This window comes from Convolutriloba macropyga, chromosome 2, assembly GCF_964194025.1.
Source record: "Convolutriloba macropyga chromosome 2, txConMacr16.3, whole genome shotgun sequence".
NCBI lineage: Eukaryota > Metazoa > Xenacoelomorpha > Acoela > Convolutidae > Convolutriloba > Convolutriloba macropyga.
The window spans coordinates 16,399,485-16,423,372 of NC_134469.1; the positions used below are offsets into that span (position 1 = coordinate 16,399,485).

The 23,888-nt window shown below is 36.3% G+C and overlaps 1 protein-coding gene across 2 annotated transcripts in view; it reads left to right on the forward strand.

Annotated features, from left to right (window-relative positions):
- Nucleotides 1-23,888, forward strand: part of LOC142357261 (nesprin-1-like) — a 278,227-nt gene extending 254,339 nt beyond the window's left edge. The window contains exons 39-44 of one of the 2 annotated variants that reach the window (XM_075408914.1): nt 1,293-1,432; nt 1,682-1,930; nt 5,797-5,988; nt 10,715-11,035; nt 12,379-13,136; nt 23,042-23,888. In XM_075408914.1, coding sequence (XP_075265029.1) covers nt 1,293-1,432; nt 1,682-1,930; nt 5,797-5,988; nt 10,715-11,035; nt 12,379-13,136; nt 23,042-23,402 — 2,021 coding nt within the window. In that variant the 3' untranslated portion in view covers nt 23,403-23,888. The remainder of the gene's footprint in view (nt 1-1,292; nt 1,433-1,681; nt 1,931-5,796; nt 5,989-10,714; nt 11,036-12,378; nt 13,137-23,041) is intronic. The other variant, XM_075408920.1, reaches the window with a different exon arrangement.

Below are 23,888 nucleotides of genomic sequence, written 5' to 3' on the forward strand. Positions count from 1 at the left end.
TAAAAGCCCTTGACAAGAATTGCTGATTCAGGAATAGGAATAGACAATAGATAATAAACGCGCTTTGCCACCAAGTATAAGATCGTTATCTGCACAAGTTTTAGCGCTCCTTAAACATGCAACTCGGCAAAGCCAAAAACGTCGATTAACAGAAATTTACTGTTACATAGGGTTAAAAACAGAAAATACGCATCGGTAGCATAGGCGTTAACACCTATGCCTGGTAAATGAGGGGCATATGGGTTCGAGCCGGAGTTGGCACGAAACATAAATCCTAATTTCTTTTAAACCTTCTATTCGGTTGAAAGATTTTTCTTGTGATATGTTTTTGCAGGCCTGCTAGTAATTAGTAATTGGGCCCCCTTTTTTGTGGATTTTTATTTTCTGAGAACTGTCATGGGTCTGAATTTTGGCAAACAATAATTTTGAGTTCTTTAATTTCGATCTGGTTGATAAATTTAGATTTAAATTTTAATTCAATCCATTTTTGTCAAACATTTTCAACTTGAAAGAACTAGCTCATAAGTTTCCTGAATTGCAGTGAAAGCAAAACTGAACATTTGTTTTCTTGGTACCCTAATTTCAGTTTTCAATTTTTTAAATTCAGTGTGGGCACTTAGCGGGTATCTGTCCTCCCTAATTTACTGCTTTTCCAAACGTCTTTTGCGTTGCAGTTTTTTGATGTATCCTAAATTTGTGAGACTGATTTTTGAGGTGTTCTGAATAGTCCTTGCAATTGCTATCGCGATCAGTTTTTGGCTGCGAATCAGTTTTCTTCCATCTTAAAATTTTTGGCTATTTTCCGACGTTTGCAAATATGTTTTTACAAAATTTTGTGGAAAGTTTTGTAAAAGTTTAATTTGAACTTGTTTATGTTCAGAAAAACTCAGAGGTGTAATATTGGCAAGTAATAAAAAAGACTTCTTTGGAATGAATTTTAACTAGCCATTTAAATGTACCTCTGAAATTTTTTTAGGAAGCGTAGATAACTTCAACTCATTTCTGTGTCTGCTTCCATCTGTATTCTATGGCACGCAAGTCTATTTTGCAGCTCTTCGGCAATCTTCCGGCTATGTTTGTGATAGCGCTTGGCATCTGGCTCCATGAAAGTTAAGACGCTGATGAGATCAAAATCTTTTCTATAATTTGACTGAAGTACTTCTGTCAGCTAATTTTGTCCAGCAATCCTGAGAGCCATGTTATGTCAGTTTGTGAACAATTTGACCTTAAGCCACTATATTATTTGTTAGGTGTGAATTATCACGATTTTGAGATAAGTTATTTGAACCTAGGAGCGATCCCGGAGATTGATCTGTTTGGGTCTAATGAGGAATCGAGTACCTTAATGAGGAGGCTGTTGTGTGCTGACTCGATGAACGAGAGAAAGGCAATGACCTTACATCAACTTGAAAGTCTCATCCAGTCCCACAGAGTAAGATTTAGCAATCCTGATGGACAGTGGAAATACAATTTTACTAGACATTTCTTTCTCAATGGTGACAGTGGGAGAAATTTCATTGTTCAATACCTCTTTTAGTAACTGCTGAGCAGTTGGTGAAAATTGAACTTGCAGAAAGTTAAATTGTAGCTTCTAGTTATTAAAGATTCAAACGACCGCAAGTTTTCCGTCCATTTGATAAAAGTTGTAGATTACTTAGTAGAGATCTATCTGTTGTTTCAGGAACTGATTGTGGGTTTGAATGGGAAGAAAACTACTTTGATGTCGATCAACATGTACATGGAGAGATATACAACTGGTGACAACTTTAACGATGTGTTGAAAAATGGAAATGGACAACAGAACAGTACGTCTTTGAGTGACACACTGAAAGACGAAGTTAACCAATTGAATTCTCATTTCGAGAAACTCTGCCAACAGGCAGCCAAGACACAGAAAGTGTTGCAGGATTGTCTAGTCGACAGTTTGGAGGTACTTTCAAATGCAAACATTGAATTGCTCTCTATTGTTGTTCTCCTTTCATATATTGTTGCTCTCTGAGGTAGGTTGCGCCCTGGAGACACCTGGTATGTGCGTTGTCACAAAAGTGCTCAATAGTGCAGAACTATGAACAGTATTCATGGACCAAATACAAAGTTATAAGTCACTGAAATTGTGAATATTGATGTTTGCTCGATTTTTCAGTAAAAACTGCCATGAGTTTTAGCAGTTTAATTGATTTTGTATAGCCGCCCTCGTCTTCTCAGCCGGCTATTATAGCGCTCCTATTTTTTACGACTCGAAGAGGAGTATTGGAGAAGTCCTTTTTTTTAATCAATTTTATTGGAGTGATTTTTGAAGCGGGAAAGGAAACACGTGAAAAAATTTGGAGTGATTTTGTTGCTGAACAAAATGAAGAGTGGAGCGAAAAGAGAGTGGTTTTTTGTTCATATCGCTGTTTTCTAGAGAGCTAGAAATTGAGGTGTGAAAAAAAATTCTGTAAGCGATTGAATTTTTTTGTTCACGTGCGGCATTTTAAAGCAGTTTTTTTGGTTAAGAGGTTTGGTTATGATTTTCTTTTAATTTTAGGCGGGTTTTGGTAGTGGTTTGAAGGTTGCTGGAAATTTATATAAATTGTATGCTAATTCGGTGGTTTTTCATGTATTTTGATGATTTTTGGGCTAATTTTTGTGATTTTTTGACTTTTGTTTTGTTTTACTGCCTCAATTGAGAATTGAAAAGACCCCTATTACTTGAGCAATTTTTAGATTACAAGTGGCTACAGTTATGTGGATATGAAGCTCTTTTTTGTTGAGAAATATGACGAAAATTGGCAAAAATTGGAACTATTTTTCTTAATTTTTTGTAATTTGTCGTTTTTTTCTGGTGTTAAGACAGGTTTCTTAGCCTATTATGGCTTGCCTATTGTTTTGCAAACATTTGGATAACCTATTGGCTGAAAAAAAATATTTTTTTGAATTTGTGCTTTTGTAATATAAAAAAAATTATTAACTTTTTCCAATTTTTTAGTCAAAGTTGTTTGTAAGAGCTAATTTTTTCATGATTTGGCGGCAAGTATTTTTAAAATTTCTCATAAGTGGTTTTAGTAGGTACTAGTTGTGTTGATGATGTAATTTTGGCAGAGATAGTTATTTCGTGATCTCAAGTTATGACAAAATTTGATCAGATTTTTTATCATATTTTAATAGATTTGATTTTTTTTTACTATTTGTATTATGGTTTTGTTTCAAGATAATCCTAAATTAGTGGAGGCAAGTTTTGTTTGATGAGTAGTTGGATGGCATTTAAGTGGATTTCCACTTCGAGTCGTTTCCGGAATTCTTTCGGTTATGTTTTTTTTTACTTCGTCGAACTTTTTTCGCTTTACCCATTTTGCCGCTTTTTCGACATTTTGCGTGAAATCTTTTTGACTTCTCTAGGCTAGTTTCACTCTTCTGTCATTCTGCTCGAAGTCCTTTTAAACAGCAGCTGCTCAGCAAAGCAATTCAAAATGAAGAGAGTCAGTATAAAAAATCAAAGTCAGAAATGGAAACGGGATAAACCCATAAAGCCCATTTTTAGATGCCCGGTACTTAAATTTTGTTCTCATAAGTTTTAGTTACTATCTATAATGCTGATTAGTATTGATACTAGACCCTGTAGCTTCTTACTGAGAGACAGGAGTATGTTCAATTACGAAATGACATATTTTCTAAATTTGCGCGCAATGCTTTGGCAAAGACATTTCTCAAGTCAGTTTTTGAAAGAAAAAATGCAGTGAATACTCGCAAACGACCACGTTTTTTCTTCGTATTTGCCATACGAATTTTAACACCGAAGGTAACACTTGCATCGTTTGTTTGAAAATTTTAACAGTCAAAAATGCTTTGAATTAAATCACTCTCCACAATTTTGGCCTTCTTTTAGAATCCTTCGGCGAAAAACGTCCATTTAGAGCCTCCTATTAAGAAACGCAGAACCAAATATTAAACAATAAAATACCATTTAGGAAAGCCTAAAAATCAAATAATCTAAAAGTAATTTCAGTTTCTATCACACATAATTCATTGCTTTTCAACTTGCATGAAAAATTTTTACTAGGATTGCTGAAATCGAAACTTGTTTAGTGACTACTAGATCTCAATTTGATGGGATGGATTTAGAATGACGGAAACAGTATAATGCAGTTCGCTTTAGGTCTTTGAAAACGCGAGTTGGTTCTGTTGAAGAATTGCTGTTTGGAAAAAACCTTAAACTAAAAAGTCAGAGCCGAGATATAGGAATTATACAATTTGGCCGATTGCGCTGAAGTTTCTAATTGCTACGTTTTGATCGGTAGTATTAGAAACACAGTTAATTTAAAAACGCGCTGATTGCTGGATCATAGCTACGAGCAAACAGATACAGAAACAACGTTGAACAAACAAGTGACTTGAGATTGTGCTTGATTTTTTGTCAACAATTAGACGCTGTTTTCCAAATTTTTCATAGCTGTTTAATAGCCGACGTGAGCCTCACAAACGGCTATTATTTAGGCGCTCACCTTTTTTTCTTTCAATTCAAAAAATTTAAATTGTATTGGGGCGCTGTCTTTTAAGATCTGTTCACACATTTTCATGATTTTTCATGAAAATCAGTCAAATTGGAGTAGTGATTTTGGTCACGCCGAAACAGGAAGTGGAGCGAAAAAGCGAGTCGTTTTGTGGCGTGAAATTTCTTCGCTTTATTTTTAAAGTAGAGTGAGAAAACGGCGTTTGAACAAAAATTCGCTTTTTTGGTACTGGTTTTTTTATTCACATGTGGCATTTTGACATTGATTTTCTGTTTTTTAACTTTTCTGATTTCTTTAGAATTGGTTTTCCCAATTCATTCATAGTACGTTCTAGGTCCAGTTTTTGGTTTAGTCAATGAAAATTCTTTAAACTGTACATCAGGACTTGTACTGCTATAGTTTATTTTTATATTCCTTTTACCTTTTGATCACGTTTTTCGTTTTACATTAGTCACGACTTTCACGTTTCACTTCTGACTTACCTCACTCACTGTTTCAACTGAATTGATTTTAATTTTTTTAATGCATTGAATTACGCAATATAGTGAATACGGTCAAAGTCGAAAGAGCAAAATCAAACTAGACGGGATATACCGATAAAGCCCGGACATTAAGTCATTGAGAATTAGGTTATCAAAGTTCATTAGAGTGTTTGCCAGCTGACCTTGGTATTCACATCTTTAGGTTTCAGTTTAGAAGATGAATTAAGTATAGTTTTAGAACCTAACTGAAACTTCACGCCAAATTAGATCCCCCTTGTAGGTCGGTTGGGTTTTCATTAATGGGCGAAATTTTTTTTGGCATTTTGTTTGGTCAATCAAATTAATTATTTGGTAGAACATAGAGCAATTTTTGAAGCAGCACCTAAAACAGTGAAAATTTGGAAGCACAACCAAGGGTATGTGAAAGTTTTTTCTTGGGAGAAGAAATCACTGCATTCACGATCTGAAGCCTTTGAAATAAATTGACGTCAGTTTACTTTTAAAAGTAAAATGAAAGTGTGCCCAAATGGGTTATATTTTTACTGTTTAAATCATTGTAGTCATTTTAGTAATTTTCTGTATTGACCTGTAATAACATCATTTTAATACTCTTGTTGACGTTATCAACCCCCGCGAAGCAAGCTGCAATGGAGTACCCTCCCACGACTGTCGTTTGAGATCATTTTGTTCGATGTTGGGCGGCTATGTTCGCATATTGCTACAGGAGAAATATAACTTACAATTTTTTATCCAGTTAGCTTCTATATGTCTTGTACTCAAATTATGGTCTGCTTCCTTGGTTTTGCTGATATTTTTCATTGTAGGTGAAAAAGACGGTTGGCGAAATAGTGGCTTGGCTGAATCAATTGGAAGCGGACTTGGATAACGTGCAGTCTAGAGACAGTCACCTCTCTTCTAAGAGTTCCTCGAAGTCTGATTTGAAACAAATGACCGCCGCAAGTGCTGACAGTCAAATACAAGATGAACTATTATATGAACGGCATTTGCTTTTGAAGGTTTGTGATCATTTTATCCCAATAAACGACTCTGCCAAACTTTTTTTTCTAAGAGCACAATGTGGCGAGACAGCCAAACTTTTTTCGAAATTAACCTCGTTTTGTCATGGTCTTAAATGCTTTTTTTCCGAGTTAGAGAGTGATTGCGTTTTCAGATCTTTTCCGTTTGTGCCCCCCCCCCAGCTTAGTGAGCACATATTATTTGCACCCCCCAGACGCACGTGCCATATTTTTACCTAATTTTATTTACTATGTAATGGTACCTGCTTTAACTGGGGGGGGGGGGGGGCACAAACAGAAAAGATCCGCGTTTTCTAATGAAAACATCTCGTATAAAATTTGCTTAAGGAGTTATATTCAATATCCTCCAGTTTTAAGACTGCTTATTTCACAGAAAATTTACTAGTAATTATAGCAACAATGATTAGATTTCCTCTTTTATCTTACCTGCCATTTAAAAAATGGCGACTTCTTTTGCTTTTAAGCTTATCTTTTTTTTGTGTTTAAATGCTCTCGAACGAAGTTTGTGAAGCAGTTATTGTAAACAAGTTGGTCTTTTTATGCCAAAGTTTTGCTTGACCGTTTTGACTTTTTGAGTCTTTTAAGCCCTTGACTTTTTCATTTTTACTTGATCGAAATTTGATCACTCATTCACAAGTGTCAGCAGCTGATCTAAGTGGCGGCAGTTCACTACTAAAAGTAACCTCTAATGATGTTATTTGAAGCCCCTGAGTTAATCTAGTAAGTCTCACTCTCTTCGAGATCCCAATATATTCGAGATCCCAATAGTCGTTTGGAAGCAATGCTTCCGACGTGAGTCGGCTGTTCTTTTAGTTAATGGCTTTTCACAGGATGCAACGTCAAATACCGCACGTGTTGATGTCAATCTGCTGAACAAAAGCAGAGTAAAAGATGGAGGGGTTTTTGTAAATAAAGTTTATTTGAGAGAGCTGGAAAAGTGTGAAAAACGTTATCGCTAAGCGAGTGATATTTTTGGTCAAACGCGGCTTTTTTCACCGCGGTCTTTAATACTTCCAGCCGAAGTTTAACGTTTCCAGCCGAAGATGTTTGTCTATTATCAATAGCCGCCGTCAGCCTCTCAACGGCTTTTTTTAGGCGCTCTATTTTTTTTTAATTCGCTTTACCCTTTAATTACGTTTTTCGTTTTACATAGGTCACGATTTTCACGGTTGACTTCTGACTTACTTCACTCACTCTTTCAGCTAAATCGATTTTAAATTCACGCATTGAATTTCCCAAGGTGGTGGATACTGTCAAAGTCAAAAGAGCAAAATCAAAAGAGATGGTATAAACCAATAAATCACGGTCATTAAGTGTTTGCTAGCTGACATTGGTATTCCGATTAATACCTTTCGCGTTAGAAGCTGAATTAAGTATAGTTTTAGAATCTAACTCAAACTTCACGTAAGCCAAATAAAAGCACTTTTCCGGCAATCTGCCGGATATGTTTTTGGCTAGAAATGGTATGTTTGGAAGCATTTTTGACCATTTGACTAAAATATTTGACTTGTAGATGATTTTCTGATCTTTTTGCCATTCTTTTTTGAACTCTTAAATGTTCTTAAAACTTCTTCAACTTCCTTTCGGCAATTGGAATCTTTCCTTGGTTAAGTTTAGTTTATTTGGTGTATTTCATGATTGATTGATTTGATTGATATTGATTTTGAGTTGTGTTTGTAAAGAGAATGCTCTCATTTTGTTTCTATTTTCAAGAATTCACATTTTGACCATATTTTGTTTATTTTTTTTCAAGAATTCGTGCCTATATCTTTTAATTTTGAGCCTTTTGCAAAAGTTTTTTTTGCTCTATAGTTAATCGAGAGCTTTTTAATAAGTACTGTTACGAAGAGGTAACTGTTCAAGGTTACGTAGCGCATTTTTTGTAATAAAAAATGATGCCAATTTAAATTTTTTTTCGGATTTTTGAGAGGATCACTGATTGCGCAGAAAGAAATTTAATTGTCTCTTAATTGTCGGGAAGCAGTATTTAGCATTTTATAGGGACTTTAAAAATATTATTTTGTTTCTTTAGTTTCTCGGTTTTCTCCGTGTGTACCGATTTGTTAGCTTTTTCCAATTGGTAGTCGTTTATTGAATGCGAACTATTTTTATTGTTGATTTATTTTATTGAACTGTTTTTAGTGCAAACTTTTTTGCCATTAAATGTTACGGGGTTCCAACTTGTGACACTATTTCATCGGATTTTTTATCCTATTTTAAAGGATTTGGTTTTTCTCATCTTGTTACTTTGTTTAATAACCGCCCTCATGTTCTCAGCCGCCTATTGCAGGAGCCTTTTTGTACTTCTTCGAATGAAAATTTGTTTCGCTTTAGCTTAGTTTAGCTTGTTCAGGATTTTACGTAAATTCTTTTGGTCTTCTCTAGGCTAGGCTTACTGTTCTTTTGCTGCTCTAAGTGCTCTTAAACAGCTGTGGCTCAACAGTCAACACCGAATAATGAAATTAAAAAAGTTTGAACTTTTTAAAATTGTTGTAAAACAATGAATCTTCTCGATTTTCTGTTCTTTCAATCCCAGCCTTGGTTATAGGAATCAATAGCGGATATTTTCCAGCAATCTGCCGAGTTTATTATTGGTTGAAAATAATGGCCATGAAAAAAAGTAGAACTGTTTTTTTTGGCGTACATTTCGCTGGGGCCTAACAGAATATTTACTGCGTGATTGTACCAAATTTTTCCGGTTATGTTTCAATTTGCTTTGCCTATAGTTCACGTTTTTCGTTTTATCTAAGTCAGGACCTTCAGATTTGACTTCGGACTATGCATTATGAGTAGATATGGGACTACCCGATGAAGCCCGGTCAATAAGTCAGCTTTTTAACGCTTTTTGTTGGACAAATTATTCCTTGGCCATTTTGATACGAGAAATGGTCAAGGACTATTTTGACCGTTCCAGAATTTTTGATCGATTATTATAATTTGTTTAATTGATATGTTTATTCTAGCAGTTCAGCTGTCAGCTGATAGTAGCTATGTTGCCGTGTTTGTGTTTTTTTTCTTTTGTTGTGTCGTCTGACCCTATTTTATCGTTCGTTTTTCACACAGGAAAGCTTAAAGTCAAACACTCCTTCCTCTCACCAACAGTGTTTGGGTATACGACGTCATTTCCCAGTCTTTGGTAGTAAATGATGTTCGTCGTTTACTATATTAGATTTTGATCATACGTGACCTTACTCAATAAAATTACATGTGCACTTGAATAGTTTAATTTGATTTAGTTTAAAGGTCTGAGGAACTCAAATCTGTAATAAAGGTCCCCTATAAAAAGCCTTTTAAGGAGTGACTTTTAAAATGCCTTAATAATTTTTTCTCTTAGTTTTTCCCTTAAATGTTTTTTTACAGTTTTTTGAGCGCCGTCAAAAACTTTTTCAACATATATATCTGTATCCGTTTATATCTATTAAACGGCACGCAATTCTGTTTTGCAACTATTCCGGCAATCTCTCAACATTTTGCGTGAAATCATTTTGACTTCCTAGGCTAGTTTCTTTCTTCTCGCATTCTGCTAAAAGTGAATTTTAACATCAGTTGCTCAGCAAAACGATTCAAAATGAATAGAGTCAGAATAAAAAATTGAAATCAGAAATAGAAACGGGATAAACCCACAAAGCCCAATTTTAGATGCCCGCTATTTGATCGTCGTTCCTATAAGTCTTAGTTACCATCTCTTATGCTTATTGGTATTGATAGTAGCCACTGTAGCCTCTCTCTAAGAAACAGAAGTATGTTCAACTACGAAATGCCATCAAATTAAATCGGACTTAAAAAATATTTTTGTACAAAAATCTTTTTTTTTCAATATATTCTATTCGTTCAATCCCAATCATGCTTATTGGAATCAACGGCGGCTATTTTCCGGCAATCTGCCGGGTATGTTTGAAATTCTTGTGACATTTTAACTGAACCATGAAGTTTTGGAAAGCCCTAAAGGTGGGCTAAGTAAATTTTTGTTTTTTTTTATTTGAAATCAAGCTTAGAGTTGAACGTCAAAACTTCAAATAATCGCATCTTCAAATGGCAAAATGCTGGCCTTGGTCAAAATCATGAAATTGTTCAGCTCTATTTTAAAATACAGTAAAATCCAAAATAAACTTCTTCGCATGAAGCTGTTGAAGGTACAACAATATTGTTTTAAGTGCTCTCGAACGAAGTGTGAAGCAGTCATTGTAAACGTGTTGGTCTTATGCACAATTTTGGCAACTTTTTGCAAAATTTTTGAATTTTCCAGTGACTTTTACATACTTTTTCCTTTTGCGTGATCTAAATTTCTCTCATTCACAAGTGCCAGCAGCTGAACTCAAGCGGCGGCAGCTCACTACTGAAAATCAGTTGAAAAGTGCGCCAAAATTGATGTAATTTTTCACTTTAATCTTAATTAGGGGTTATATTGGTATATGATAACGTCATTTGAAGACACAAAGTGAATATAGTCCCCCCCCGACTGAAGCAGGCTGCAATAGATTACTAGATTCGAGCTCCCAGTCGTTCAAGAGCAATTCTTCAGACATTATTCGGTTATGATATACAAATGTCGGTGATGGATTTTTCAACCCAGTTTGAGCGCTAAACAGAATCTGATGCTAATTGGTTCTGGTGTATTTTCTTTTTCTTTGCAGTTCTTGTCACATTTCTCTCGCTGAGTTACTCTGGTCCTTTAATGTTGCGCCACAAGTGTCGAATTTTTCAGCAACTTAAATCGGAAATTGGCACATATCAGCAGAGAGTGAATTCACTCCGTGAAACAGCCGAGCAACTGCTTCTTGGATTGTCTTCTCCTCTCTCATCAACAGCCGAACCAACTGCAACGCTTAATATGACCACTGATTATCCCTCAAGAGAGTCTTCGTCAAGTAACGCCGCAGAGGAATTGAAGCAGGATCTGTACCTACTCTCTAACAGAGTCAGAGCTATGCAGTCGATATTGGATTCGGCCATGGAAAATTTTCCTGCTCCTACAAAGTATGATGTGGCGTCAACAAGAAGCCGAAGCTCTAAAGGATCGGATAAGGTTAGCCATTGATTTTTATTGAGTTGGATGTTAGGGCAGCGTGTTACCATTTGTGGGGACGTAAATTAAATCCTTCAAATTGTCGTCAATGTCAATTTTTAGGTTTCATTATAATCCAACTTTATTTATTATAGCTGCGAAGCTGTAAGCTGAGCGTAGCTATATTGCGGTGCTCTTGGTTTTTTACAATTCAAAGAATTTGAATTGTATTGGGGCGCTGTCTTTTTTTTTTTTTTTTAAGATCTGTTCACACATTTTCATGATTTTTGAAGTCAAATTGGAGTGGTGATTTTGGTCACGCCGAAACAGGAAATGGAGCGAAAAAGCGAGTGGTTTTGCGGCATGAATTGTTTTCGCTCTAAATTTAAAGTAGATTGAGAAAACGGTGTTTGAACAAAAATTCGGTTTTTCGGTAGTGGTTTTTTGTTCACATGCGGCAATTTCACTCTAATTTTTACTGTTTTTTCGATTTTTTCGATCGGATTTTTTTCTAAATGGTTTTCCCAATCCATTCACAGCTCATTCTAGGCCTAGTTTTTTGTTTGAATTAAAATTTCATTTCTCGCTAGGGTTTTTTTTGCTACATGCGGCATTTTGATATTGATTTTTTGTTTTTTTCTTATTTTTTTGTTCTGATTTTTTTAAAATGGTTTTCTGAATTCACTCATAGCCCATTCTAGGTCTAGATTTTCTGTTTAGTCAACGAAAATTCTTTGAATTGTACGTCAGGACTTGTCCTGCTATGTTTTTTTGTTTCGTCGTCTGACGCTCTTTTTTCGTTTTACATTTGTTCACACAGCAAAGCTGAAAAAGTCAAATATTCTGAATGACTTCTTCCTCTCACTAACAACATTTGCGCGCGTGACGTCATTTCTCACTCGCTTTAGCGGAGGTTTTTAGGTTATTTGCGTGATTAGATTTTGATCATACGTGACTTACCTCACTCAATAAAATGACTTCTGCACTTTAAAACTTGAGTTTAATTTGAATTTGTTTAAGGTCAAAGGAACTTATATGTGCAGTTAAGGTCCCTAATAAGAGGCTTCTGTGGAATGAATGTAACAAGCTTTATCAATTAATCGCTGAAAGTTTTTTAGCCTAGTTTTTTTGAGCGGAGTCGATTTTTTTTCAATTTAGATCTGTATCTGTTTCTATCTCTATTATATGGCACGCAGGTCTATTCTTTCGCAGCTATTCCGGCAATCTGCCGGCTATGTTAAAGGATTTTTAATTGGTTATAATTTTACTGAATTTCTCATCACTTTTTGGAACTTTCGATCGTATCTTGTAACTCTATCAACCAAATTCTTCATTTCTGACTAACTCTTTCATGCGTTCCTTAGACTAAAACATGTGCTGTATACGAACCCACAACTATCATCGTTAATAATCTTCCTTCTCTCGCCAGCCATGAGAACTCTTCAGTTTGTGACGGAGATTCAGGTCACAATCGTCGCTTAAATTCAAACAGTGAAGATGATAACGTGTTCGAAGCAATTTTTGACAGCAGCTCCAACCAAGGCTTCAGTCAAGGTGTAAACGGTGACGTAGTAATTGATGAGGACGATGACGATGACGCAACAACTGGAGGTATTACAGACACCGCCGAATTCCAGTTTATTGACGACGATTTAGTTCCTATTCACGAGAAATTTGACTTGGATCCCTCAGTTGATCCTACACATATGGTGTTTCCACTCACCAATCACTTTGATGACAATAACAACACAACCAATTTGCTGCTAGAAGTGCCAAAAGCTAATCAATCGGCGTGCTATTCATCGAGATCAAATTTGACCAAAGAGTTTGAGTTGAATTCCTCGTGCGTATCGAACGTTGCCAACGTGAAGTCTTGCCAAAGGGAATTGTTCCCGGACCAACATTTTTTACCGATACCTAGTCTGGCTACTGATCTACTTTTTACCAGTGACCAAAGTCTATCAAACTCACTATCCTGCAGTGGCATTAGAAGTGGTAGCAGGAGTCGCCGCTCGAGGCGATGTGCTTTCCCAGTAGTTCGATCGGTGAAAATTCAAGGGATTGTAGAAGAGTTGCTCTATACAGCGTCCTTCTTACCAATCGTTCTAGACTACACTGCCTGGTAACAATCTGTTCTTTCAAAATTTGGCCCGCTAACCCTTTTGCAACAATTTTTGCTATTAATGAGTCGATTTTTGCTATTAAAATTTCAGTGCGACCTCAGTTATTCTAAAGGGTATCATTTAGTCACTAATTTCTTTTCATTAAAAATTATTACACTCAGCTCGTAATTAATTGCTCTTGAACGAAGTTCATTGCGATTATTGTAAACGTGTTGGTCTTTTTTTATGCAAATTTTTTACTTGACCATTTTTGCGCTTTTCTTCTAGAACATTCTTTGACTTCCCAAGTGAATTTTTCACGCTTTCGTTCTTCATTTTTGAGTAATCTCGAGTGCTCTCACTCCGAAGTAAAGCTTGTTGCTGATATAAAATCGGTTGTAGCACAGCAAAAGTCAGGGTCTGATAGCCGAGTGGTCAGTGGATTTAGTATGGCTCGGGAGGTCAATGGGTCGAATCCCGGCGGGGGTTAACATTTTTTCTACCCGCCTGTCGTTGGAGAGCAATTCTTCCGACATTAGTCGGTTTATGTTTACAAGTTTCAAAAATTATTTTGTGTGTTGTATACATTTCTTTTTCTGAAGGTCTTTATTCTGTGTGACCGGGTTTTTTCTACGTTAAATTTGAAATTATTGTGATCTGAATTAGTCTCATTGGTTGATTGAGTTTAGTCACTATATTCGGACCAATGAATTGGACAGCATTTGACTAGTAAAAGTTGCATTATCATTTCAAATTTAACGTTTTGCACCCATAAACCATTTTTAAGCTACGTCCCCTATAAATTTAATTGCCCGGCCTGTCGTTCGAGAGCAGTTCATCCGATGTTAGTTCGTTTATGTTTAAAAGTACTGAGCAGCTACTTAGTTGCCTCGGCCTCTCAGCTTATAGAAATCATATGAGCCATGTGGTTTTTTTGCGATTTTTTTGCTTGACCTATTTTTCGTCGGACCCATTTGACTTTTCGTTCTCAAAAAAAAGATAAACAGGCAGCGCTTGGAGGGCATTAAGTGGGCGGGTAGCTCTCTTAGAGCCTTGCTAGTCTCTAAGTTTGCGGTTCACTGAAACTGTTTCTAGGATAAAATTTCAGGGTGTGAAGGGCGGTTCTTAGTCTTAAAAGTTTTAACTTCCCTCGTTCAACCCCCACCCCACTTCCCCGTCCACCCTCATCCAAGCTTGCAATTGGTACCCCCACTCATCCAGCTCTCTTTTTTATTTCTGCGTTTTTTTCAAATTAAACGTGGTCTGCCCATGCGTTGATGTCATATTTGACTCCTATAGCTCATAGCCATGCTTTTGCGCACTGATGCCTCGAAGTTTTGTTCGCCGAAATGCATAATTTTTAAAACGCAAATCATATAATTTCAAGGTGTGAAGTAACAATCTTAGAGTTTGACCTCACCCACCTCATTTCATGCCCAGCCGCACTTCGCCCTTCCCCGCACTTCACCCTCCCCCAATCACCACCCCTTGCACATCGTTCCAGCCATAACTCAGCACGTTCGACCCCGCCTCTAACCCGTGCGCTCGCACCCCCACATGCGCTCCCCGGCTGTATTTGCCCCACTCGACGCCCCTTCAGTTAAGCTGAAGCTAGCCTTTCTAAATTGTAGCAAGCTACTAACGAAGGCAAACGCTCGACATAAATAAGTTGCATTAGAAAAAAATAAGTTGCCGCCATTTTTCTCTTTACTTGTGCTAAGTGTTTAATTCCCACCGCTGGTCAATGGGATCAACGGCGATTATTTTCCGACAGTTTGCTATCTATGCGTTGCCTTTTTGGTACTTCAAATTTAAGTTTGCCCTTTTCCAACAATTTGTGTGATTTGGTTTTCTTTTCTAAGTTAGTTTCTCATTCTTCGCTCATCTTGCTCAAAGTTATCGTAAACAGCCGTTACTGGGCAAAGGATTCAAAAAAGAACGGCAAAGATCAGTTGAGATGTCTCTTCTTAATCTTTTAAAGCTACCAGATCTAATGATTAATTGATCTCAAACTATGTTTGTAGCAATTATAATAGTCCTGCCGGTTTTGATGCAATATTTTGTACTACTGAATTTTTCTGATACTTTTTCTCGTCTGTCTTTTTTTCGTTCTGAACTCTGCGTCCTAAAAACAAGCCGGAAGGCATTGGCTCGCGGCTCAGTTCTCTTTGAGCTTTACTAGTTTTTGGGTATGCGATTCTCCAAAACTGTCGAGGAGTCTTAAATCACTGTTGTGAAGGGTGGTTATTAGAGTGTGACCTTTGACCCCCTCTCCACCTCTTCTTAACTAACGATCAGCTAAAATGATTGCTTATTAATAGCCGCATCAGCTTCTCAGTTGGCTATTATAGCGCTCCTAATTGTTTTTACAATTCAGAGAATTTGAATTGTATTGGGGCGCTGTCTTTTTTTTAAGATCTGTTCACACATTTTCATGATTTTTGAAGTCAAATTGGAGTAGTGATTTTGGTCACGCCGAAACAGGAAGTGGAGCGAAAAAGCGAGTGGTTTTGCGGCGTGAATTTTTTTTGCTCTAATTCTGAAGTAGAGTGAGAAAACGGTGTTTGAACAAAAATTCGCTTTCTCGCTAGTGGTTTTTTGTTCACATGCGGCAATTTCACTCCGATTTTTACTGTTTTTTATAGCTGCGAAGCTGTAAGCTGAGCGTAGCTATATTGCGGTGCTCTTGGTTTTTTTGTTTCGTCGTCTGACGCTCTTTTTTCGTTTTACATTTGTTCACACAGCAAAGCTGAAAAAGTCAAATTTTCTGAATGACTTCTTCCTCTCACTAACGGCATTTGCGCGCTTGACGTCATTTCTCACTCGCTTTAGCGAAAGTTTTAAGGTTATTTGCGTGATTAGATTTTGATCATACGTGACTTACCTCACTCAATAAAACGACTTTTGCACTTACTTACCTAAGTTTAATTTGAATTTGTTTAAGGTCAAAGGAACTCATATGTGCAGTAAAGGTCCCTAATATGAGGCTTCTGTGAATTGAATTTTAACAAGCTTTATTAATTCATCGCTGAATGTTTTTTACCTAGTCTTTTTGAGTGGCGTCGATTTTTCAATTAGATCTGTATCTGTTTCTATCTCTATTATATGGCACGCAGGTCTATTCTTTCGCAGCTCTTCCGGCAATCTGCCGGCTATGTTTAATTTTTTGGATAGGATTTTTTAAATGGTTTTCCCAATGCATTCATAGTTCATTATAGGCCTAGTTTTTTGTTTGAACTAAATTTTCGTTTCTTGCTAGTGTTTTTTTTGTTCACATGCAGCATTTTGACATTGATTTTCAGTTTTTTCTTTAATTTCTTTGATCTGATTTTTTAAAATGGTTTTCCCAATTGACCCATTGTTCGTTTCAGGTCTAGTTTTGTTTAGTCAATGAAAATTTTGAATAGCAGCCCTCTTCTTGTCAGTCGGCTATTATAGCGTTCCTCTTTTTTTTACTTTGTCGAACTTTTTTTCGCTTTTCCATTTTGCCGTTTTTTCAACATTTTGCGTGAAATCATTTTGACTTCCTAGGCTAGTTTCTTTCTTCTCTCATTCTGCTAAAAGTGAATTTTAACATCAGTTGCTCAGCAAAACGATTCAAATTGAATAGAGTCAGAGTAAAAAATTGAAATCGGAAATAGAAACGGGATAAACCCATAAAGCCCAATTTTAGATGCCCGCTATTTGAACGTCGTTCCTATAAGTCTTAGTTACCATCTCTAATGCTTATTGGTATTGATAGTAGCCCCTGTAGCCTCTCTCTAAGAAACAGAAGTACGTTATGTTCAACTACGAAATGCCATCAAAATAAATCGGACTTCAAAAATGTTTTTGTACAAAAATCTTTTTTTTTCAATATCTTCTATTCTTTCAATCGCAATCTTGCTGATTGGAATCAACGGCGGCTATTTTCCGGCAATCTGCCGGGTATGTTTAATAGCCGCCCTCATCTTCTCAGCCGGCTATTATAGCGCTTTTTTTTTACTTTGTCGAATAAAAAAACTGTTTCGCTTTACCTCATTTTGCCGCTTTTTCAACATTTTGCGTGATATCTTTTTGACTTCGCTAGGCTAGTTTCTCTCTTCTCTCATTCTGCTTAAAGAGATTTTGAAAATCAGTTGCTCAGCAAAGCAATTCAAAATGAACAGCGTCAGTATAAAAAATTGAAGTCAGAAGTAGAAACGGGATAAACCCATAAATCCCAATTTTAGATGCCCGCTATTTGAACGTCGTTCCTATAAGTCTTAGTTACCATCTCTAATGCTTATTGGTATTGATAGTAGCCCCTGTAGCCTCTCTCTAAGAAACAGAAGTACGTTATGTTCAACTACGAAATGCCATCAAAATAAATCGGACTTCAAAAATGTTTTTGTACAAAAATCTTTTTTTTTTTCAATATCTTCTATTCTTTCAATCCCAATCATGCTTATTGGAATCAACGGCGGCTCCTTTCCGGCAATCTGCCGGTTATGTTTTGAATTGTACGTCAGGAGTTGTCCTGCTATGTTTTTTACTTCGTCGAATATAAATTTTTCGCTTTACTTTACTTCACAGCTTGTTCAACATTTTGCGTGAAATCTTTTTGTCTCCTCGAGGCTAGTTTCACTCTCTTTCATTCTGCTAAAGTTGTTTTAAGACAGCAGTTGCTCAGCAAAGCAATTCAAAATAAACAGTCAGTATAAAAAAAACGAAATCAGAAAAAGAAACGGGATAAAGCCATAAAGCCCTATTTTGCATGCCCGTTACTCGAACTTTGTTCTCAGTTACCATCTCTAATTCTTATTGATTTTTATACTAGCCCCTGTCTTTTGGTTTTTTGTTCACATGCGGCAATTTCACTCCGATTTTTACTGTTTTTTATAGCTGCGAAGCTGTAAGCTGAGCGTAGCTATATTGCGGTGCTCTTGGTTTTTTTTGTTTCGTCGTCTGACGCTCTTTTTTCGTTTTACATTTGTTCACACAGCAAAGCTGAAAAAGTCAAATTTTCTGAATGACTTCTTCCTCTCACTAACGGCATTTGCGCGCTTGACGTCATTTCTCACTCGCTTTAGCGAAAGTTTTTAGGTTATTTGCGTGATTAGATTATGATCATACGTGACTTAACTCACTCAATAAAATGACTTTTGCACTTTAAAACTTAAGTTTAATTTGAGTTTGTTTAAGGTCAAAGGAACTCATATGTGTAATAACGGTTCCTAACGAGAGGCTTCTGTGGAATGATTTTTAACAACCTTTATTGATTTATCGCTGAATGTTTTTTAGCCCAATTTTTTAAACGGCGTCGATTTTTTTCAATTTAGATCTTTATGTTTCTATCTCTATTATATGGCACGCAGGTCTATTCTTTCGCAGCTATTCCGGCAATCTGCCGGCTATGTTTAACTTATCAAAGTTCCTCAGAGTGTGCTGCTAATTGGTATTACTATAACGAGTATATCCTCCACTTGAGAGTTTGAATGCACAATATTTTTCGAACCTAATGAAATTGCTCACCAAGTTAGAATACTTAAGTTTTTCTGTCGTCAAAATTCCTTGTCATTTTTGTCTAATCATTTTAATCCTTATGTCGGGCATTAAATCAACGACGGTGTCTTTCTGGCAACCGGTCGCCAATGTTTTGTTGCAATTATGTTTGTCCTGATGTCTTTTTATGCTATTTGTTTTACTACGTTTGCTCGCCTGATTGTTTTTTTTTCGTCTGACCATTTTACTTTTCGTGCTCAGATGGGATGAACAGGTAAAGCCCGGAGAACATTGAGTTCTGCAAGAGCCTTACGGCTCACTAGTCTCTGAGTCACAGGGTGAACAAGGGTTCTTAGGTTTTGGCTACTTCCGCGCACCATCCACCCCCTCCACCTCATTCCAACGTAATCCCTTACAAAAGGTAGTGACTTCCGTTGCAATTACGGATCTGTTAGTGAAATTGTGACGCTTCGAGTTGCTTCCGGAGTTCTTCCGGCTTTGTTTTTTGTTTCGTCGTCTGACGCTCTTTTTTCGTTTTACATTTGTTCACACAGCAAAGCTGGAACAGTCAAATTTTCTGAATGACTTCTTCCTCTCACTAACGGCATTTGCGCGCTTGACGTCATTTCTCACTCGCTTTAGCGGAAGTTTTTAGGTTAATTGCGTGATTAGATTTTGATCATACGTGACTTACCTCACTCAATAAAATGACTTTTGCACTTTAAAACTCAAGTTTAATTTGAATTTGTTTAAGGTCAAAGGAACTCATATGTGCAGTAAAGGTCCCTAATATGAGGCTTCTGTGAAATGAAATTTAACAAGCTTTATTAATTCATCGCTGAATGTTTTTTACCTAGTCTTTTTGAGCGGCGTCGATTTTTCAATTAGATCTGTATCTGTTTCTATCTCTATTATATGGCACGCAGGTCTATTCTTTCGCAGCTATTCCAACAATCTGCCGGCTATGTTTAATTTTTTGGATAGGATTTTTTAACTGGTTTTCCCAATGCATTCATAGTTCATTATAGGCCTAGTTTTTTGTTTGAACTAAATTTTCGTTTCTTGCTAGTGTTTTTTTTGTTCACATGCGGCATTTTGACATTGATTTTCAGTTTTTTCTTTAATTTCTTTGATCTGATTTTTTAAAATGGTTTTCCCAATTGACCCATTGTTCGTTTCAGGTCTAGTTTTGTTTAGTCAACGAAAATTTTTAATAGCAGCCCTCTTCTTCTCAGCCGGCTATTATAGCGTTCCTATTTTTTTTACTTCGTCGAACTTTTTTTCGCTTTACCATTTTGCCGCTTTTTCAACATTTTGCGTGAAATCATTTTGACTTCCTAGGCTAGTTTCTTTCTTCTCTCATTCTGCTAAAAGTGAATTTTAACATCAGTTGCTCAGCACAACGATTCAAAATGAATAGAGTCAGAATAAAAAATTGAAATCAGAAATAGAAACGGGATAAACCCATAAAGCCCAATTTTAGATGACTGCTATTTGAACGTCGTTCCTATAAGTCTTAGTTACCATCTCTAATGCTTATTGGTATTGATAGTAGCCCCTGTAGCCTCTCTCTAAGAAACAGAAGTACGTTATGTTCAACTACAAAATGCCATCAAAATAAATCGGACTTCAAAAATGTTTTTGTACAAAAATCTTTTTTTTTTCAATATCCTCTATTCTTTCAATCCCAATCATGCTTATTGGAATTAACGGCGGCTATTTTCCGGCAATCTGCCGGGTATGCTTAATAGCCGCCCTCATCTTCTCAGCCGGCTATTATAGCGCTTCTATTTTTTTTTTACTCTGTCGAATAAAAAAATGTTTCCCTTTACCTCATTTTGCCGCTTTTTCAACATTTTGGGTGATATCTTTTTGACTTCGCTAGGCTAGTTTCTCTCTTCTCTCATTCTGCTTAAAGTGATTTTGAAAATCAGTTGCTCAGCAAAGCAATTCAAAATGAACAGCGTCAGTATAAAAAAATTGAAGTCAGAAGTAGAAACGGGATAAACCCATAAAGCCCAATTTTAGATGCCCGCTATTTGAACGTCGTTCCTATAAGTCTTAGTTACCATCCCTAATGCTTTTTGGTATTGATAGTAGCCCCTGTAGCCTCTCTCTAAGGAACAGAAGTACGTTATTTTCAACTACGAAATGCCATCAAAATAAATCGGACTTCAAAAATGTTTTTGTACAAAAATCTTTTTTTTTTCAATATCTTCTATTCTTTCACTCCCAATCATGCTTATTGGAATCAACGGTGGCTATTTTCCGGCAATCTGCCAGTTATGTTTTGAATTGTAGGTCAGGAGTTGTCCTGCTATGTTTTTTTACTTCGTCGAATATAAATTTTTAGCTTTACCTTACTTCACAGCTTGTTCAACATTTTGCGTGAAATCTTTTTGACTTCTTGAGGCTAGTTTCACTCTCTTTCATTCTGCTAAAGATGTTTTAAGACAGCATTTGCTCAGCAAAGCAATTCAAAATAAACAGTCAGTATAAAAAAAAACGAAATCAGAAATAGAAACGGGATAAAGCCATAAAGCCCTATTTTACATGCCCGTTACTCGAACTTTGTTCTCAGTTACCATCTCTAATTCTTATTGATTTTGATACTAGCCCCTGTGTTTTCGGCTCCAAAATGACATCGAAATAGTTCGCACTTCAAAATTGTTTGTACAAAAATCTTTTTTTCACTAGTTTTTTCTCTTCCTTCAATCCCAATCTTGGTTATGGGAATCAACGGCGGATTTTTTCCAGGAATCTGCCGGATATGTTTTTTTATAGAAGTATTGTCAGTTCCCTGTCTAATTAAGGTAGGGGCACTTACATCATGACTTTTGCTATTTAATCAACATATTTACGGACTCGCAATTTGGAGCATTATCATCGTAGATCATTTTTGAGGTTCGAGGAGAAAAATTAGAGCAAAATTTATCACTTTGTTTCCTCTTTGTCAGTCTCAGGTACTTGATTTTTATGTTGCGGTACTCTTCGTTCGGCGCTCTTTTTTGTTTTTCATTGTTCTGGAACAAAATTTGAAGCAATTATTGTAAAGGTGTTTGTCTTTTTATGCAGAATTTTTGCTTGACCGTTTTGGCTTTTGAGTGACTTCTACGCCTTTTTCGTTTTGCGTGATCTAATTTTCTCTCTCTCTCTCTATTTACAAGTGTCGGGAGCTGGCGGCAGTTCACTGCTAAAAGTCAATTGACCACCATTTGTTCACTGAAATTTTATTAGTGCTATAGTGGTATATAATAAACTCTAATGACGTTATTTGAAGACCCCCTAGCGAATATAGTTACCCTCCGACCGAAGCAGGCTGTAATAGATTTATGGATTCGATCTCTCACTAGTCTTTCGAGAGCAATTGTTCCCACATTATGTTTTACTTTTTTTCTAGAACATTCTTTCGCATTTTTTGGAATTGCTTTTCACCCTTAATTTCTTGCTGTTTGTGTGATCTAAATTGGGCTCTCCAAAAGCGGCACCGCTGAGTGGTTATGGTTGCTGACTGGTATCCTTATCTGTGAGAGGGAGTGTGCAAAGCTCTCCATTGTGGAAAGTTTTCCAAATAAACCCCATGTGATTTAAATTGCCCACCTATCTGAAATAGATTTTGATCTTGGGTGTCTTCAAACTCAGCGAAATGATTTTTGCACTTGAACAACTGAAGCATATTTTTACTTTCACTAAGGTCAAATTGAACAAGTCATCTTTGAGATCTTTTGTAGTTTTTTTTAAGATGCGTCGATAACTTTTTCAAGTCATTTTTTTTGTAAGTTTATCTTTATTTTAGGGCACACAAATCTGGTTCGCGGCAAATCTGAGTCTGCTGACTATAGTTTTAGTTTTCGTTCGATGCAATCATTTCAGTGGATATCTAATTTTTTCATATAAAAATTGTTAAAGAAAAGTGCGTATACTAAAATTTGACTGAAGAAAAAAGTTTTTGAAATCTTCTTGGGGATCCTCGACACTGTTATTTAATGGAAATAAAGTAAACAGCCCCAAGAGCTTGGTTATAGATACTTTATTCACGCACGTATTGAAAACTCTTCGGCATTATTCCGAAAATTTTCTTCACCTTAAACTTTTAACGAAAAAACGGATTTTTTTCCGAAACACTTCTTGCATTTACATTGCATTCTGCAAGAGCTATCAAACCATACTACTCAGGCCTTTCTTCATTTAATTGGAAAAAATTGAGAATAATGAAGCCGATGTATCATAGTTGTTTTTCGCATTACATGAGGTGGCAACGGAATCAGAATTGCGCGTTCTATTACTAATTATCTACATTAAGTGACATACTTATTTAGACAACTATACGTCGCGGTTGTTATTGTATCATCGATTCTTTGTGACATGTATATTTAGATTTTTAGGCATCAGTACCTGTGAGATTTTGTTTTGAACAAGCGAAATCGATAACCGCATTAATGCATTATATATTTGTTTTTAGGCTAAAACAACCCCAGCTTATTGAGAGCCCTGGGCATTCTTTAATTGACAAGCTAACACCCAATGGTGTCACTTCAATTGAACAGTCAACGGATAACTGCACAGCCAAGCTACAGTCAACACCACCTCACATTTCAACAAATGAAAATCCTCCAATTGGATCGCAAAGCCGTCAGACTTTGACGTTTTCTGTGAAACTGATTTCATGGACTTTGTTATTTTTAGTTGTAGTTCTTCTCTCAGTTTTCATTGTCAATTTTTTTTACAGGCCGCTGCACGTTGGTGGCTTCGGAGCTTTTAACCATATTTTGAGCATTAACGTGGAGCTCACTAGAGATTGTGAGGAACAGCTGCCGGCTTAAATGTCGTGATATGAGCCTATTTTGAAGTGTGTTTCAAAATAATTTAAGTCGGTAGATACAAAAAAGAATATAAAAAATGAAGAAAATGAAAAAATAGAAATGAAGTAAGTTAATGGATGGATGTAGAAAGTGCTGAAAGTTGATTACAGAAGACGAGGTTGAATTGAGTACCGTTAGTTAACAAGAAGTCATGATCTGTAGACAATTGTTGATCTACGCCAATGTGATCTAGTGTTATTTTGTTCCAAGATTTGATAGTTTGAGAGTGAACATTGTAATCTCTATAGACTAATTATGCGGCAGCAGTTTGTGCTAATGACAGGAGTGTTAATGACGGGAATTCGATGTTGAAGATTGAATAGAGCTGAAAGTTTAACTTGTATTGTGCAGCTACAGTGTTGTTTAAATAATCTAGAGTTAATTTGAGTAATTTTAAATTCTGCAATTTCTGTATAGTGTTTGAAGAATAAAGTTGTGAATCGCTTA